This window comes from Desarmillaria tabescens (genome assembly GCF_030435595.1).
Source record: "Desarmillaria tabescens strain CCBAS 213 chromosome Unknown EV420scaffold_5, whole genome shotgun sequence".
In the NCBI taxonomy this organism is placed as follows: domain Eukaryota; kingdom Fungi; phylum Basidiomycota; class Agaricomycetes; order Agaricales; family Physalacriaceae; genus Desarmillaria; species Desarmillaria tabescens.
In genome coordinates this window covers 107,590-124,575 of record NW_026848304.1, presented here as the reverse complement: position 1 = coordinate 124,575, position 16,986 = coordinate 107,590, and the positions used below count along the sequence as shown (strand labels likewise).

General features: G+C 50.2%; 9 protein-coding genes across 9 annotated transcripts; 4 read left to right on the top strand and 5 right to left on the bottom strand.

Moving 5' to 3' along the window:
• Positions 1-601: 601 nt before the first annotated feature.
• Positions 602-3,744, top strand: EV420DRAFT_928433 (laccase). The gene is made up of 21 exons (XM_060484021.1): positions 602-1,129; positions 1,187-1,214; positions 1,262-1,354; positions 1,406-1,455; positions 1,510-1,584; positions 1,634-1,701; positions 1,753-1,794; positions 1,847-1,931; positions 1,983-2,031; positions 2,083-2,263; positions 2,324-2,387; positions 2,438-2,472; positions 2,521-2,627; positions 2,681-2,707; positions 2,759-2,917; positions 2,972-2,977; positions 3,028-3,082; positions 3,131-3,145; positions 3,192-3,278; positions 3,330-3,393; positions 3,453-3,744. The coding sequence occupies exons 1-21, from the start codon at positions 1,014-1,016 to the stop codon at positions 3,601-3,603; spliced, it is 1,557 nt and encodes a 518-aa protein (XP_060335981.1). The 5' UTR covers positions 602-1,013; the 3' UTR covers positions 3,604-3,744.
• EV420DRAFT_1512030 (uncharacterized protein) lies at positions 3,732-4,707 on the top strand. Its single transcript, XM_060471619.1, has 3 exons — positions 3,732-3,999; positions 4,061-4,400; positions 4,457-4,707. Exons 2-3 carry the CDS (start codon positions 4,091-4,093, stop codon positions 4,636-4,638), a joined length of 492 nt encoding a protein of 163 aa, XP_060335980.1. The 5' UTR covers positions 3,732-3,999; positions 4,061-4,090; the 3' UTR covers positions 4,639-4,707.
• A 104-nt stretch (positions 4,708-4,811) lies between these two features.
• EV420DRAFT_1617745 (uncharacterized protein) lies at positions 4,812-6,644 on the top strand (the record flags this gene model as incomplete). Its single annotated transcript, XM_060475271.1, has 2 exons — positions 4,812-5,613; positions 5,671-6,644. 2 exons carry the CDS (start codon positions 4,812-4,814, stop codon positions 6,642-6,644), a joined length of 1,776 nt encoding a protein of 591 aa, XP_060335979.1.
• EV420DRAFT_929129 (armadillo-type protein) lies at positions 6,495-8,914 on the bottom strand. The gene is made up of 6 exons (XM_060484023.1): positions 8,771-8,914; positions 8,532-8,707; positions 8,292-8,471; positions 7,911-8,231; positions 7,032-7,862; positions 6,495-6,981 (listed from the first exon to the last, which is right to left on the bottom strand). Exons 1-6 carry the CDS (start codon positions 8,811-8,813, stop codon positions 6,931-6,933), a joined length of 1,602 nt encoding a protein of 533 aa, XP_060335978.1. The 5' UTR covers positions 8,814-8,914; the 3' UTR covers positions 6,495-6,930.
• A 171-nt stretch (positions 8,915-9,085) lies between these two features.
• Positions 9,086-10,139, bottom strand: EV420DRAFT_1262568 (D-isomer specific 2-hydroxyacid dehydrogenase; the record flags this gene model as incomplete). The annotated part of the gene is made up of 3 exons (XM_060467125.1): positions 9,086-9,523; positions 9,578-9,848; positions 9,907-10,139. The coding sequence occupies 3 exons, from the start codon at positions 10,137-10,139 to the stop codon at positions 9,086-9,088; spliced, it is 942 nt and encodes a 313-aa protein (XP_060335977.1).
• A 14-nt stretch (positions 10,140-10,153) lies between these two features.
• EV420DRAFT_1512019 (armadillo-type protein) lies at positions 10,154-13,844 on the bottom strand. Its single transcript, XM_060471618.1, has 10 exons — positions 13,588-13,844; positions 13,347-13,537; positions 13,162-13,298; positions 12,741-13,112; positions 11,899-12,690; positions 11,574-11,849; positions 11,133-11,522; positions 10,903-11,082; positions 10,304-10,852; positions 10,154-10,251 (listed from the first exon to the last, which is right to left on the bottom strand). Exons 1-10 carry the CDS (start codon positions 13,731-13,733, stop codon positions 10,228-10,230), a joined length of 3,057 nt encoding a protein of 1,018 aa, XP_060335976.1. The 5' UTR covers positions 13,734-13,844; the 3' UTR covers positions 10,154-10,227.
• Positions 13,845-13,875: 31 nt separating this feature from the next.
• EV420DRAFT_1637097 lies at positions 13,876-14,480 on the top strand (the record flags this gene model as incomplete). Its single annotated transcript, XM_060476664.1, has 5 exons — positions 13,876-14,029; positions 14,082-14,109; positions 14,158-14,180; positions 14,230-14,402; positions 14,454-14,480. 5 exons carry the CDS (start codon positions 13,876-13,878, stop codon positions 14,478-14,480), a joined length of 405 nt encoding a protein of 134 aa, XP_060335975.1.
• Positions 14,481-14,720: 240 nt separating this feature from the next.
• On the bottom strand, positions 14,721-15,484 carry EV420DRAFT_1637096 (uncharacterized protein; the record flags this gene model as incomplete). The annotated part of the gene is made up of 4 exons (XM_060476663.1): positions 14,721-14,917; positions 14,972-15,124; positions 15,175-15,366; positions 15,415-15,484. 4 exons carry the CDS (start codon positions 15,482-15,484, stop codon positions 14,721-14,723), a joined length of 612 nt encoding a protein of 203 aa, XP_060335974.1.
• A 132-nt stretch (positions 15,485-15,616) lies between these two features.
• On the bottom strand, positions 15,617-16,867 carry EV420DRAFT_928816 (uncharacterized protein). Its single transcript, XM_060484022.1, has 6 exons — positions 16,668-16,867; positions 16,579-16,611; positions 16,462-16,521; positions 16,252-16,404; positions 16,046-16,198; positions 15,617-15,991 (listed from the first exon to the last, which is right to left on the bottom strand). The coding sequence occupies exons 1-6, from the start codon at positions 16,735-16,737 to the stop codon at positions 15,750-15,752; spliced, it is 711 nt and encodes a 236-aa protein (XP_060335973.1). The 5' UTR covers positions 16,738-16,867; the 3' UTR covers positions 15,617-15,749.
• Positions 16,868-16,986: the final 119 nt, after the last annotated feature.

Below are 16,986 nucleotides of genomic sequence, written 5' to 3'. Positions count from 1 at the left end.
ACGTACGTACTATTTGCGCAGTGGTGCTGGGGCGGCCTCACGACTTGCAGCCCCAGTCGAGTAAGGATCCTTTCTGATGGTAGAGATTGTTTCAGGACGCGAGGATGCGGCTCAATGCCAAGCGACCGCCGCTTTGTTTCCGTGTAGTTTTAATGCATACCACTCAGTGGAGCTACATTCGGGTCCGAGTCGATTTCCGACCGATGGTGAGTAAGAATTGCAGCGGCTCACGCGATGCGCGCCAATGCCAAAGAGTACATTACTGTTGTTATCACTTTCCGTGGGACGCGTCGAAATTGTCGGCAAAATGTGAACAGCGATTCATACATACCCGTTAAACTCGGTCAGGCCCCTACGAGACTTTTTTCCCTCGGAGTGCTTATTTTTTTCTCGTAGGTTCCACAGATGGGCACACGAGGTTGTGGATCGTTTTCACGTCTTATCTATTTTGAGACCGGTTTCTCAAACTGAGAGCTCGAGAGCATCGGTGTGACCTTGTCTGCACACGACGGGCTATCCTGTTTTGGACAGCGATGTGGGAGTTTTTACCACGCCCTGGTTTGTGTGAGTTCGTGATATGCATATTCTTATCGTGACTTTCGTTTGGGTCTGACCCTGGTGCCCAAGTTACCGGGCAGAGTGCACTGGAAGGGTTGGCTTTAGGGTGCTAGACATTGCTAAATTATGAGAGGCGCTGCTGAAAGGTAGACTTCTCATCTCTTTTGCGCCAGCACGCTTTTGCAATCATAGCTCTTTTTCTCTCTTTCTCTACCACACTCCCTCAGGAATGGGTTCGTCATTGTCCCATGATACAGTATATGCCTCACCATTTCCACTAACACTTTTACACGGTCAACAATGCTTCCTGTATACTATTTCTCTCCCGATCTTCGGGTACCACACACCGGCTTCCCACACCCAGCGACTCTCGAGAAATGCCTCACGCACCGAGGATGAGGATGAGTATAAGTATCCCTCTGCAATAATCCCTCACTCCATTCGCTTGCTCGACAATGCGTCTCCAAGTCTCCTCTTTACTGGCCTTGTTACCGTTTGTCTACGGTAAAACCCACAACTTTGAACTTAGCATCGGGAACAAGATTCTCGCCCCCGATGGGTTTCCGCGCTCGTTTGTGTTCCATATAGTACGCGAGAATTCACGGTTTACTAACTCCTATCAACACAGAGCTATCGCGCCCAATGGAACATTTCCGGTAAGTAACACTATGACCTGCCCATAATTCAACTCACAGCGTGCTAGGGACCTACGTTCAAAGTCAACAAAGGGGACGACGTGCATATCGTCACCACCAACGACTTGACGGACCCCGGGATGAGAAGGAGTTTTTCGATCGTCAGTCTGAATATTTTGCATCTCGGTTCTCTCACTAGATATGTTGATTAGCACTGGCACGGATTTTTCCAAGCTCGCACCTCAGTTATGGATGGGCCTTCGTAAGTGCTAATTTTCCCCAGTTAGTATGCCTGTCGCTGATTTGAATGTTGTAGTTTCGTCAACCAGTGCCCCATCCCCCCTAATAACACCTTTGATTATGCGTTCAGTACTGCGCAACAAAGTGGAAAGTCAGTAGTGCCATTGTTCTATGACTTGAATACTAAAAATGCGTGTTAGCTACTGGTACCACTCGCATCTATCTACCCAATACTGTGACGGGTTGCGCGGCGCCTTCATAGTATACGGTAATTGCAACTACATCTTGGTCCTGCCAGTGTGGTGACTTACCCTCCTAGATCCCAATGATCCTTTGAAGCACTTGTACGACGTCGATGACGGTACGCGTTTTCTTTCTAGGCATGCTCAACTCAAACGAACAACACCTAATAGACAGCACCATCATCACGCTCGCGGACTGGTACCACGACCTTGCCCCGGACGCCCAGAACCGATTTTTCCAGACTGGTACTGTTCCGTAGGTCTTCTCTCATCTGGGTATATATATAATAGGTTTAAACCCTAATAGGATTCCCGACTCCGGACTGATCAACGGTGTCGGGCGGTTCAATGGCGGGGTGCGTCCTCTCTGTCATGCATCTCAACCTCGTGCTGATCCCTAGCGACAGCCCTTAGTCCCCTACTCCGTCATCACGGTCGAAAAGGGCAAACGCTACCGTCTGCGCCTCATCCAGATTGCATGCCGGCCCTTCTTCACCTTTTCAATTGACAACCATAACATTACTGCAATGGAATTTGATGGGGTCGAGCATGATCCTGTCACGGTTCAGAACATTGACATATATGCTGGTAAGCTAATATACGACAAAAAAAAAAAGAAATATTTGTCGAGTTGATCGTGTGTTGTAGCCCAACGCGTTTCTGTCATCCTCCACGCGGACCAGCCGATAGATAATTATTGGATTAGGGCTCCGTAAGTTCCATTCCCAATATTCCTAGGTATGGTCTAACACAATGTGATAGACCGACAGGTGGCGCGCCCGCCGGTAACCCCAACTGTACGTTGCTTTCACCTTTTTGTCTGACAAGTGCTCACGTCGACCCAGTCAACCCCGACTTGACACGCGCGATCCTGCGGTACAAAGGTGCACCGGACCAGGAGCCTACGACGAACAACACGCCCGGAATCAAGTTGGACGATGCTGACATGCACGTAAGTCGCAATTACAGTCAGTCGAAACCCTGGTTCTGACGTCCTTGATGTAGCCAATCGCGTCAGAACATCCCGGAAAGGTGGGTTGATTCCGACGAGGTTGAATTTATACTTATGAGAGAGAATTGTAGCTTGGAAGCGGTCCTCCGGACGTTGCGTATACTCTGAACATCGCGCAACCCAACCCACCCTTCTTTGATATTAACGGGATCAGCTACATCTCACCCTCGGTACCGGTGCTGCTACAAATCCTGAGTGGAGCGGGACAGCCGCAAGACTTTTTGCCTTCAGTAAGTTATGCCATGTGGTGCTCTGTTTATGACAGGGGATTTATTGTCTCCTAGGAACAAGTGAGTGAATTCAATAGCGAGCATCTGACACCACTGTGACGCGGATAAAGATCTTCCTTCTGCCGCCCAACAAGACTATTGAGATATCTATCCCCGGGACTGGAGGTAAGTGTGTCGTTTGGTCTTACTTATCGATTACTAACGCTGGTACAGCACACCCGTTCCACTGTATGTCGAGGCCGTTACTGTTGGATTCCATCTGACCCTTTATCAGTGCACGGACACAACTTTGACGTCATTCGGGTATCCAATTCGAATGTGACCAACTTTGTAAACCCCCCTCGACGAGACGTGATTCCCAGTGCGTTTGAATCCTGTATTCTTCAAGTAGCCAGCTAATAGACGGCACAAGTTAACGGGGGAAACACGACTTTCCGGTTCATGAGCGACAATCCGGGGGCTTGGTTCTTGCATTGGTACGTTGCAGCCGAGTATGTCCTTTTGGATGGAACAGCTGATTGGGATTCGATTATAGTCACATTGACTGGCATTTGGAAGCCGGTCTGGCTATTGTGTTTGCGGAGAGTCCGGCTGACAATATTGAAGGACCGCATTCACAGACTACGCCGCAGGATTGGGAGACGTTGTGTCCAGAGTACGATGCTTTGGAGCCGGAATTCCAGTAGTTGAAGTACCGTAGGAAATGAAAGAAAATGATTATGCGTATTTATGCCGTAGTTGACAAATGACTAGTGACTGCTGATGCGGTTTACGGAGGTTAATAACAAGGTTACTGCGATGAGGTCATGGAACAAATTCCCATGGATTGAGGCCGTAGACCTGAGTACTCTCACGATGTTCCGTAGCGCTAACGTATGATATTTGGGATTGCAAGGAAGTGAAGGGTAGCGGCAAGGGACAAAAAAGTGTCGTTTATCGAGGAAATACCTGAAAATACCTCGAGAACATAATAAACTCTTCGATCGATCAATATTAGCGTTTACGGTAATTCTTAGGAGCGGAAGATTGACAGGTATTTAAAGTCGCACCACCAACCCAGACTCTTTCAGGATTCAGTCTAGGTAAGTACAGGCAGCGGTCAAGTCACCTGGGTATTCGCCGCTGAAAACAGATATAAAACAGCGACAGAAAAGGTCAAGACAGTGCTTCGCTATGAGCTTCTTACAACGATCCAAGACCGCACCCGATACAATTCACCCTGGCCCCGTTCGAGTAGCTCGCTCAGTCTCTCACGAGCAGATATTGCCGTCCAAGAAGAAGCAGCCGCTCAACGAGACGGCATCTAGTTCTAGGGTGTGGGCCCAACGACGACCCCAGAAAAAAGGCGGGTATATGCAGGGCTGGGGCCCCTCTGAAGAAGAGTGGGATTGGCTGAAAGAACGGGAGGCCCGGCAGGGTGTAAGCGAGGAGGAGGTCGAGGAGACCATCAGGAAGGAAGACAAAATGGGTATTCTGTTCCTATGTGCGTCCGCCATCATTCATCATCGCCATTGACTTTTTGATTCGATATTTTCTCAGCTCAATTGTTCGGATGGGGCGATGAGGAAAAGATCATGTCACCGTACGACGATGAATTTGGCGCCCAAGACCATGAATCCTTGTATCTCGCCTTGAGTGCACGGCGGGCAGAGGCATCAACAGCGATGACGGCGTCGACGACGGGCAGCCGCGTTGGAGAACAGCTATTTTGCGTCGAGTAGAGTGTTCGGGGTCTAGTCACGTGTATGATATTGTGACCGTAATACAAAATTGTGACATTTTTGTATTCTCCCACGATTTTCTTTCCTCCCACGGTCATCAAGACGTCCCACGGTATAATACCATGGCCTTCTTCCTCCCCGACAATCCTCTCACTCCCCTTACTCCACCATTCATGGACCCAGTCCTTCAGCATCCCCCAAATCCAAAGGACCCGCCAATCCCGCCAACTGCTCCGGACGCTCCGGACGATAATCAGCAGCAGCTACCAGACTGGCCCTCCTCTTCAAAGCGAAAGCTCGACGACACCGACACCGACAACGCTGACCCTCACACAAAAATCAGGCGCATCGTCCGTGACCATGTCTCTCACGACCCCTCTCGTGTCGTGCCAATGACCACCGTTATCTGTCTCCATGCAGCAGTCGCCCAAAAGAGCTATGGGAACGAGAAGCGTTTTCTCTGCCCACCGCCCGTCGTCCATATCGAGGGCCCAGTATGGCAGATGCGCTCACAGAACCTCTCCATGGCCGTCGTCAGCGAGACAGGCGAGCGTAGTTTCGAGCAAAAAGCGCCTCTCGACGCCAATATGACTAGCAGCTTCAAGTTTCTTCATGTCACTGGCAGCGCAAAGGCAAAGAGTTTTCAGCTCTCTCTTGACATCGCAGAACCCGTTCCAGGCTCGTCAGCGTCGCCATCTGACTCTGACGGCCCCCCAGGCAGAGTATGGGCTTCTTTCGACTCGGCCCCAGTCACCATCATCTCGAAACCGTCTAAAAAGACCGCAAAGACCCGCAATATCAGTTCTTGCATCCTTGTTGGAGGGCCGGTATCCCTTTTTAATCGGATAAATTCCCAGACGGTTCGAACAAAGTATATGACCATCGACCACGCCCAGCTCTGTGCGAGCAACCTCGCGTGGTCGGCCTTCAACGTCAATGTTGTCAGTCGCCCAGCCGACGCTGCCCATGTAAATGGTGAGAATAACGCGTGTCATGTGATGCGAATCCCTCCTAAACATTATTTTCCCACAGGCGTTGCCGGTGCACCTACCCCAGTCACCTATGGCAGCGAAATCATTCTCTCAGATACTCATTCTGGCATCAGCACCTCCCCTCTTATCATCCGCAAGGTAGATAAGGGCCGTGTTTCATCTGAGGACGGCGGTCCAGTCAGCCAGATGCAAAAGATTGCCCTCCAGAAGGTGAATTCAGATGGCACGAGGCATTACCTGAGCGCCGCTGGTCCTATCTCGGGCCCACCAGGTATTGTGCCTCCTCCTGGGCCCGGCATGGCTTCGCAGGCCGGCACGCACCCCCTTCTCTTCCAATCAGCTCGCGTCAGGGACGAAGTCAAAGACGGAGTCCACATCTTGTCGGACGAAGTCGACGATTATCTCTGCTGGACCATTGTCGGTATTAGCAAGTTCCAATATACGTTCTTTGACGCCCTAGGCCAGAATAACACCGTCCCAGAGGTCCCCATCACCCCGTTTCCCACCCTCTTCACCGCACCGGTTTATCGCACGGAAAAAAACACCGTCGAGCTGACCGTGTCCAATTTCTTCTACGAGGACCCCAAGGGCAAGGGTGCCGTTCCATTGGACGTCTACCTAGGGAATCTAGGTCCATTGAGGGCTAGAGTGTACCAGCCGAATCAGCCGGGTGTCCTTACCAGTGTCAGCGGGTTCTCAGACCACACAGGGCCTCAGCCGAGCGAGCAGCCTCAGACTCAATTCGTCTCTTCGGGGGTGTTGCATACGATCGTAATGGTCGAGATGCCGCCTCTTGTTGACGTTCTCAAAGCTCTCGAGGAAGACGCTCTTGCGCCGTCCGAGGGAAGTGTCGCGGGTCGTAGCTTACCCCTACTCTTTATCCGCTCGTGTGACGGTGTTGGCTATCATTCAGGTCGAACCATCACCTGCGATAACGTCTTTGGAGTAGATACTGGGTGGATGGGCGGCAGTGGTAACACACCCGTCGAGGGCTGGACGCTGAGGGTTATGTGACGCTTCTTCCTTTTATTTTTGGTTAATGTTTATGCTTGTACTGTATACTAAGTGGCTCGTCCCGGTTTCATGTTGTCGATTTTGCTGTGTTTTATATGTACATTATACCCGGTGGTAACATTGCGTGCGCATGCTATTTGCATGCTATATGGACTACAGTTTCATTTGAAGGGGCAAAATACATGCATTGATGCACAATGTAAGGGAAGAATGAAAAGAGAAAGGACATCTTAACTGCCGAAGATAACAACTGTATGTAGGTACGTATAATTCATCATCAAAGCCATTACTGCCCAAAGCTGAATCCACCTTGGGGTGCCGCAACGTCCGAGTGGAACTAGGAACAAGTCAGTTACGTATAGCATGGCCAAAGAAGTTAGAACTCACAGCAAAAGCACCAGTCTGGTCCACATTGGTAGGAGCGATGGATGCCTCCTCTTCCTCGTCAGGGAAGTACTTGTCCATCATGTTGAACGCCTTCTTGTAAATCTCCAAGTTGTCATGCTGTTGGAGGTTATGAATCGTGATCATTCCACCAGCCTCCTCAACATATACAGCATATTGGTTCACTGCTCCAGGTCCAGCCGCGTTCTTGTCCATCTCACCAATCTTCAAGATGTTATCCAATCCATCGAGCGCGACCTGGATGATCTTGTTGTCCATCATTGTGAGCAAGTCACAAAGGGGCTTGATGCACCCCTGCGAGACGAGATAACGGATCTGCGCCGGTTCCTGTAGCCCACCGGATGTCGCATTGGAAATTGCCCAGCAAGCCTCCTTGCGCGTCTTGAAGTCCGCGTTCTGGAGGATGTTGATGAGCGGTGGGATGATGTTAGCATCGATAACGCTCTGGATCTGGGGAGGAGAGCCTGCGGTGATGTTGGAGATTGTCCAGCAGGCTTCCTTTCGGATGCCGTCCTTGGGCGACGAGAGGAGGGACAAGAGAGCGGGAAGAGCTCCAGAAGCGATGACAACCTGAGTCTGGAGATCATCACCTGTGACGATGTTTCCCACCGAACGGAGTGCAGGAGTCTGGACGGAAGTAGAGCCGTGCATGAGCAGATCAACAAGGCGTCTGCAAACCCCAGACTCGATAACAGCCTGAATCTTGTCGTTAGACCCATCGGATAGGTACGAAATTGCCCAGCACGCGTCAATGAGAATTTCGTCATCCAGTGAGTAGATGAGTTTTGTCAAAATCGTCAGGGCGGGAGAAATCTAACAAAAGGTTAGAAAAAAATCAGTCGATACGAGTGAGTGGCATACCAATTCCCAATCAGGCTGGGGGGATTTGCCTCGGCAGAAGTTGCTCAAGGTCCAAGTGGCATTGCGGAGCATGCTGAGCTTGTGCTGCTCACTCAACAAGGCCAACAAGGGCCTCAGAGCTCCTGCTTGAAGGACATAGTCTCGGCATTGAGGACTGTCACCAGCAATGTTGCCAAGGGCCCACACGGCTTGCTCGCGCACATCATGCACCGGTGATGACAACAAATTGATAAACTCAGGAACGGCTTGAGCACCAATAACGACTTGAGTGTGCTCCGCAGTTCCCGAGGCGATGTTGGTCAAGGCCCAAGCCGCTTCGAACTACAGATACGAAGGCAAGGTGAGTGTCAGGAGGCAACAGGAAGAGCATAATGGACATACTTGAAGCATCGATGATCCGGTACGCAAAAACTCAACAAACCGAGGAACGACACCACATTCAATGACGCGTTCGATGGGAGGATTTTTCTCTTTGGAGAGCAGTTTGCGGAACCTGGTCGTCGCGTCCAATTGCTTTTCGGGATCGTTGGAGAAGACGGCAGACATGAGGTCATCGGCGGTCTATTCATGGTAGATATAAGTAAAAAGACAAGTTTCCAAGCAGGTGATAACAGCACGTACCTCGGGATCCCAAGTACCAGTGGAGACTTCCTCATCCGAGTCTGCGCCTGTCGAAGGCACAAAATTCCTTCGCTTGGAGATATTTTCCTCTCGCTTCTGTCGCCGGATCTCGACTTGCTGCTCTTCACGACGACGTCTAAGGTCGTCCTGTTTGAGGGCACCTTTTGCCTTGTAGGCTGGGACGGGGGAAGCGCGTCAAGAAGACGAGAAATTTCCTCAAAAAAGAGGAGGAAACTGACCATCTCGACGAGCCTTCATCGTACGGGACTCGGTGCTATCCATTGCTGTAAGTAGAAGTAAACTGTGGCAAGAGATAAAGGTGGAGAAGGTACAAATGCAAGCCTCGAAAGCGGTCTTTGAGTGACTCGGGGCGCGTGACCGGTCACGCTCGTTTCATTGCTTTTTATTTTTCTCTTCCTTTCTTTCTGGTTCCACAATGATTGTCGTTGCAAGGCCTGTTATTGTATTCTAATTTTACAGTTGCCGTGTAGGGCTTCCATCCAAAAAGTTTTCAATATTCTCCACCGTCTGTGCCCAGAATGTCTGCCCTTTATTCAATACACGTACACAGAACGATTATTGCTTGGACTGACCTTATAATTCGTGTCATTGACGTACGCATTGTGTGGGCTCAGAGTCACGTTTTTCAACGTTCGGAGTGGATGGTCCAAAGGCAGTGGTTCGATATCGTACACATCCAGCCCTGCGCCTGCTATCCTGTTATTTCTCAGCGCATCGAGCAATGCCTCTTCCTGTACCAGTGGCCCCCGCGATGTATTGATAAGAAACGACGTAGGCTTCATTGCCGCAAGTTCGGCAGGTCCAATCATGCCTCCAGTGCTCGATGCCAGAACCATATGCACGGAAACAATGTCACTTTCCTTGAACAGCGCTTCTTTCGAACTGGCAAGCTCCACCCCAGCCTCCTTCGCTCGCTCCTCTGTTAAATTCGGAGACCAACCTAGAACTCTCATGTTGAAGGCCTTTGCAATCTATGCATTTTGATCAATATTGGCGTACTTCAGCTGGTACATATTGTACCTTACCCTAGCGGTTTTAGCACCAAGTTTTCCGACACCAACAAGACCCAGGGTTCTGCCTGCTAGGCCGAATGGGACCACTGTTTGCCACTGTGGATTCTTGCTTTTGACGTTGTTATCCTCAATGGCTATATATCGAGCAACTGCCAGGATGAGTGCCCAGATATGTTCTACGGTCGAGTTTCCGGCCGATTGGGTCCCTGATACCAAAATGCCCTTCGACTTTGCAAACTCTGTATCAATGCTTCTGTTCCCCATTCCAGTGGTAGATATGAATCTGTCAGATCCAGCTCGTTATCAGCGCTATGGTAACCCGATTTCTGTTCAGCACCTACTTCAGATTTGGAAGCTTCTCTATGATAGATTTGGGAAACTTGGTTCTCTCCCGCATCGCACAAATTACGTCGTACGGCTGCAAGCGTGTCACCAGTTCCTCTTCGTTCGATATCACATCGACAAATACATCGATAACTACTCCTCTTTGCTTTAGACTTGACCAATCGGCACTTTTCAGTGCAACCTTCTGATAATCGTCGAGAACGACAACACGGACGGGAGATTGCGACATGGTTGAAAGAACCACTGCTGACATAATTTACGAAGCTCATTACAGCGCACGATGATTAAAAATACTGTCTTCTACGATCAATCCATTCTCACGTATCATTGTCAAAGGGATACTGTAAAGGGATGATCAGGAATCGATAACAGGCGATCACAAAACAAACTCACCTCAAACGATTCTGGTGGATCTGCTTCTGGAGCACTCTCGTCTAGTGCGATATGACGACCTGTAGGCACCGCGCCAACCGCGTTACCGTTACCCACCGCAGGAACGGGCTCAGCAGGAGCAGCCTCCACGGGAGGTTCAAAGTCAATGAATTCGCCCTCCTCATCAGGCCGTAGATCTGCTAGCAGAAGGATTCCTCCACCTCCTGAATACGAACCGACGCCAGAGCTCGATACTTTACTTCCCTTTCCAGCCTTGATCGTCTTGGAAGAAACAGCTCTAACCGGCTGGTATCGCCCATCGCTTGGGAATGTTATGTAGGAAAGTTGTGCAGGGGTGACACGCGAGAAATTAGGCAGCATCTCAGAAGATGGCTCCGATTTTCGCGATTTCGTAGTGGGTGTAGGCGTGACAGTAGGTTGCGTTGAAGCCTTGCTGTCATCTGCAAGATTGGACATTGAACCGTTGATAGGAGAGATATCGCCGCCTTTGGCTGGCGAATCCTCTGTTTTCATTTCAACATCTCCATCACCTTCTTTCTTCGTTTCGTCCTATAAGGCGGTCAGTCTCTGGCATGAAATGTCTTGATAACGGGACTCACAGTGTCCATCGCATCACCCTCAGCAGCGGCCTTCCTCTTTTCCCGTGCCTTCACTTTTGCGGTTGTGGACAGCACCGCCGTCGCAACTTTAGCCGCCGCCTCTTTCTTAGGCGGTTTCGCTGCTGCGGGATAAGCGAACAGGCTCGGTCGGGCATTCGACACGAACTCGAATTTCGGCACCTTGGAAGAATGTTGGTGCAGTCCAGAAAGAAAGACAGAGAACAGCTCACCTTAAGATCAGCGTTGAGACCAATAATACCAGTAGGTTCAAAGGCCAAGCAAGCACAATGAGCTAACGGGTACCAGTACCAGAACTGACAGAACATGACCATGCCAACAATTGCATTGGTGTTTCGGCTTCCAGCACGACTCAGTAGGCTGATAGTGACGTTCCTACCACCAGCGTCAATGAGACCCTGCCCAATAGCAGCACCAAATCGTGCGACAGGGTCCTCGTGCTTGTCGGAAACCACTTTAGTGTACAGTGAACGAGTGGACGCAAGAGATGGCGACGACGCATCCGACTGCTCTACAAGGATCATGCCCAGAGCAATGAATGCGCCCTGTCGAACAAAATCTACACTATCCCGTGTCATGGGTTCTAAAATCTCGACAGCGTCCTAATATTCGTAAGCCAACTTAAGTTCAGTCAGATGGAATGAAACACTAACTTGAAGCCCAGTTCCCGCACAAGCAATTCCCAATGCGAGAGTAGCACCACATCGAACGTGGGGGTTGTAACTTTCACTCAACAGTTGCACGATTCGAGGCACCTGGCTAGGGTTTTTGAATAATAGGAATGCGAGGGAAGTTACAGCCGCTCTTCGAACATCGTCGGAGACATCCGACACAGCGATGTGAAGCAAACGGCGAACCGCGTCATTGTTCGCCGTTCCGGCGTAGGCAAGGGCCAAGGTGTATACTCCTCCGTAGCGAAGGATAGGGTCCTATAAGACAGTAAGTACGGGACAATGCAGGAGAAGGGTGGGGGCTGACTTTTTCTGCCAGAAGCAACTTGATTGTACTATCAGCTTCTTCCTGACGACCATAGTAAACAAAGGCGACGCCGATTGCTAGACCACGAATAATCTTCTCATGATGTGTCTCCCGGGCGTAGGTGAGCATTTCGGAGACCGGGTCCGCAGCTGCCGTCCCCAGCATGATTAGACCCATTGCATATCCTGAAGCCTCTCCAGCAACCGCCGAATCCATAAACAAGACAGACTTGAGGTCTTCGAAAGTCTCCGCGTTCTTGGATCCCATTGCCGCGATACCGAGACCGAGTGCGGCACCATGTTGCACAACTTCACCCTGAGCGGAGCGTAGCGTCTCGCGAAGGTAATCGGTGACCGAGCTTCCACATCCGGCACTGATCAGACCCAGAGCATACAGTGCACCACCTTCAGAGTACGCAGCTCCCTGCATGGTACTCTCACCTCCACCTTGAGGCAGGTATGGACCAAGGATCGTCATTCCCTGTTCAAAGTAACCTTTGTGGATGACACCAAGACCTGCCGTCGCGGAAAATTTGGACCAGTTTGACGCTAATCCTAGCCACTCCAAGTTCTCCCGCAGGAAAAGATCTGACGTTGTACCGGCGTGCATGAATGCATTCTGCAAGGTAAGAGCGGTATGGTATATCGAAGACCGTGACTCCAGAACATCTTTGGTGTTCTTCAATATCAGCAAATCCACCTTGTTGTTTCGCTTCAAGAATTCAAGATATATCTTGACGGATTCTTGGCCTGTTAGTATGCTTCGTATCTTGTCATAAATCTCCTTTGATTCCTGCACTCATCATTAGCTGTCAGGTTCGCTAGAAGCCTTTGAAAACGCACTGATTGGCCCTCAGGAAGGTCGCTCCTTATGCTTTCCAGATAGTCGCGCGCACCTCCTTCTACCAGGTCGAAAGCCAACTGGTACGCTAGGAGTTTATTTGATGGTACCATTGACTTGAAAAGCGGTATGGTCAAAGCAGAGTCACCAAGAGTGATAAGAAGTCGGGTCAAGGTGTGTACATGGGATCCATCGGTGGAAGATTGAGGGAATAGAGGGAAGAGGAACCGCAAGACTTGGTCCCGGTACGACAGCGAAAATCCAGTATCCAAAGCTGCCTCCATCGCATATGACAACAGGGAGACATCGTTTGTATGTTTGTATATGTGTTCCACGACGTCGAGACGACGCGATTCAAGGGCAATACCGATAGCCTGTAGAATCATGAAATGGATGCATCGAAAATGTCGGATTCAAACCCACCTGTTTGTATTCTCCATCCTCAATACAACGACTGAATATACCTTCGATGATATCCTGAAGACGGGGATCAATCTTCCCGGCTTTGCTATTGCTCTGTTCCTCGGTGCGTAGTTGTATGTAACGGTCAATGGCTTTGGCTAAAGAAACAATTAGACAATGTTTGACGAGCTGAGTGATACACCCACAAACAACCGTCTCAACGTATTCCTCAGACCCTTGCGCACGAGCCTCGCTTTCGAACGCGTTGTTTCCAGCACCGAGTGCAAACGAGAGGGATTCGTCATATTCTCCGAGGAAGTAATATACTTTGCTGGCAAGGAGGGCGGCGGAGGCGCGTGCGTCTTTGGGAAGGTCGTCGCTCTCATATAGAGATTCTCTATACAGCGCATGAGAATACAGCAAGACAAACAATAGCAGTATACGAACATTAGCGCAATGTGCTCCGAAATTTCAGCCCAAAAACGGGGAACCAAAGGATTGAGTGCCTTGAGAGCATGTTGCTTGAAGACAGCATCCGGCTCTGAGAGCAAAGCAAGGACGCCAGCAGCAGACGATTGTGAGCGGACGACCATGAGAAAACGCAAGTGAGGCAGGAGTGAAGTCGAAAAGGTGACGCGTCCGTGTCCAGCCAAATCCAGACAGCTCCGGATCCAAATAGGTGTAAATAGGGCTGCTATTCCGGGATATTCCTGAGCGCTGTTATTGTCGTTCGTCATGTCTTTTCTCGCCCGTAATGCTTTCCGCGCCGTTTTGCGCCCCCGCTACCGTGGATACTCCACTGCTATCGAGGAGTATACCTCTGAGCTTGCTCCTAATGGCAAGAGCCCTTTTCTTGCCGAGTTGCAGGCCGTTGAGCACCACGGTGCTGGTGCGTACCCTGATATCTGTCCACTTTTTTTAATCTTGATGTTCTCTGATAGAAACCGGTGAGCTCTGGAGGAAGATCAGGTATGGTTGGCTTGGTTTGTGATCTTTACGTGTGCTCAAGGTCCACAGCTACTATGTCTGTCTCCCTGCCAGTTCGTACATCCTGCTCTGTCTTGTAATCTTTTGCTCATGGAGATATAGTCGCTGTATGCAGTGCTTGGGTATACAAGCTTGAGGTTGCTCACGAGGAGCACTTGGAGCACCTTAGGCACGAGAATGACGGCAAGCTGCCTCAGCCCCCTGCCTATGAGTACTTGAACCGCCGCGTTAGGCCTTATCCCTGGGGACCCAACACTCTGTTCTTCAACGCTTCAGTAAGTTTCCGCGTTTTGACTCGAGCGTTTGGATTCAATCTCGTTCTCTAGGTCAACAAAGACATGTCCGAAGAGTAGATTCATACAACATAATATTGCATATTACATGCGAAATGAATTTGAATTCTTTACTACCTGGTTGGTTGTCACCAATCTTAAAGGCTTCCCTGGCTACAGAATTCAAATGTTTTAAGTGCGCAAGTTCTACATTGGTATATACCATTGTATATGTACTGAAAGTCCAGAAAACACTTCTGTCATCTTAGGGAGGAGAGTCCATTATAAGCTACGATGAGTCCGTGGAAACCTTTTTAATATCTACAAGAATGTAGCCCAAGCACCCGTGAGGAGACCTGCTGTGACTGTTGTCAGGCCCACGAGCACCGAGGATGACACAGAATGGCCAGCAATAGCCGCATTGAATGCGGACGATGAAGCTGACGCGGCAGCAGAAGAACCGGAAGCAGCAGCAGAGCTTGACCGAGCTGAACTGGAGCTGCCAGCGTGTGATGATGCTAAAGGGAACAGCGCATTAGCATAGTTGGCAAAGTTGAACACGAGTTACTCACCTGAACCCGTAGCCTGGCTCAAAACGGACGAGGCTGCGGACAGCGCCGACGCAGTGTTGCTGATTCCAGCTCCAGAGAGAGCACTGGCAGCGGCGGATGATAGTCCGGTCAGGTCAGACGTGTATGCTGTTGCCGCCGAAATCAGACCAGAAACTGAATAAACATTGTCAGTGGTTTTCTTCGTCTATAAAGCTGAAGCTCACCATCGGCTGTTCCACCAGAGGCCAGTGAGGCTGCAGCAGAGGTGAGTTCTGAGGCAACGGTGGCGACCGTGCCTGTACCCGCCAGGGTGTCGGTCGCTAGAACGGTATCGGTGCCAGCGACGGCGGTATCAGTGCCGCCAGCGACAGAAGTGTCTGTCGCGACGACGGTGTCAGTGGCTGCACCCGTGGCATCTGTGACATTTCAGCTGTATACTCCGAAGAACGCGCAGGGGAACTGACCTTGACGTTTGATGTTTGCGGCATAGGCAGAGGCAGAGAGAAAGAGAACACAAGGAACAGAAAACAACATGGTAGGGTAAGAAAGAATGAAGACGAAGGAGAAAGAAAGGCGGGTTGGAGAGTTTGTGAGGTTTGAATTATTTATATAGGAATCGGGGTGTCGAGGTCGCTTCCAGGGTGAAACCTGGTTCTTCAATTGCCAAAAGGATGCTGTGATTGGACAGGCATGAGAAGACCGCGCAGCGACATGACGACGAAAAATTCATTGGAGCACACTGCCCGCAATGCGGATTAAAATAGATTGCACCCTCAATAAATATGGAATGACATCATAATCATATGGTAAGCACTGCACCGACAAGTGTACCGCCTGCGACTGCAAGCAGACCCGCGAATAGCGGCGCATTCAAACTGAACATTCCGACAGCTGCATTGTTCGACGCTGCAGCAGATGCTGCCGATGTAATAATTGTGTATTCGGCCCCTGCGAAAGAGGTAAGTCCAGCTCCAGACGTCGCAAGCGTGATGGCTTCACCACCCCTGCTCGTCACGACAGTGTACGCCGATCCAGCGACACCTAGCAGACGTCACGGTCAGAACACTAAACCGAAAGTATATCTGAAGTACTGACTGGTGACCTCTGTGATTACAGAACCAGCTGCCGCGGTAATAACGGTATACTCCGAGCCAGCAAACGAAGTGACTACGCCTGCACCGGATTGCGCAAGAGTGATCGCCTCGCCTCCTTTACTGGTGACGACAGTGTATGCCGATCCAGCGGCCGCTAAATGGAAGCCATGAGCACAGAATCTTGGAGAAACCGCGAAATACACTAACAGGTGACCTCTGTAAAAACGGAGCCTGCTTCCGAAGCAAGAACGGTATATTGAGAACCAGCAAAAGATGTTAGTTCGCCTGCTCCAGACTGCGCAAGAGTGATACCCTCTCCGCCTGCACTGGTAACGACGGTATACAGCGACCCAGCCACAGCTACACGCGAAACATGACTCAGAAAATTCAAAACAGCGTAAAAAAACATGCACCGACATGTTACTTCCGTCGCAATGCCTGCAGCACCCGCAGTTGCATCGCTAAACACAGACGCAGCTAAAAATCGAAATTTTATTCACTTTAGACTCTACTGCGCATAAGAAAAGCGATCACCTGCAGAGGTTAAGGAATCGATAGCGCTGCCAACTGGGGAATTGAATTTGGATATTATTAAAAGGAAATCACAGGGGGGGAAAACTTACTCTGTCGTTCTTGGAGCTCTGGGGCAGCATACACAGAGGCGAACAAAGAGAAAACGAGAAAGTGGAGCATAGCGGGTCGTTAAGCATCCGAGCATCGCAAAAACTCGGGACTTTATACTTGGAGACGAGACCAGGGTCTCGTCATAGCACAGCCTCAACGGTAATAGATGCCCCCAGATTGCTGACCATTCGTTATTGGGATGGAGTGAACACCGTCATTGCTGCATTCCGCTGTATCCCGGGTACGATGGGATTCACACATTCCTCGCAGATATACAAGAATTGTGGGTCTTTAGCAAAATATGTGTTTGATGTTTTC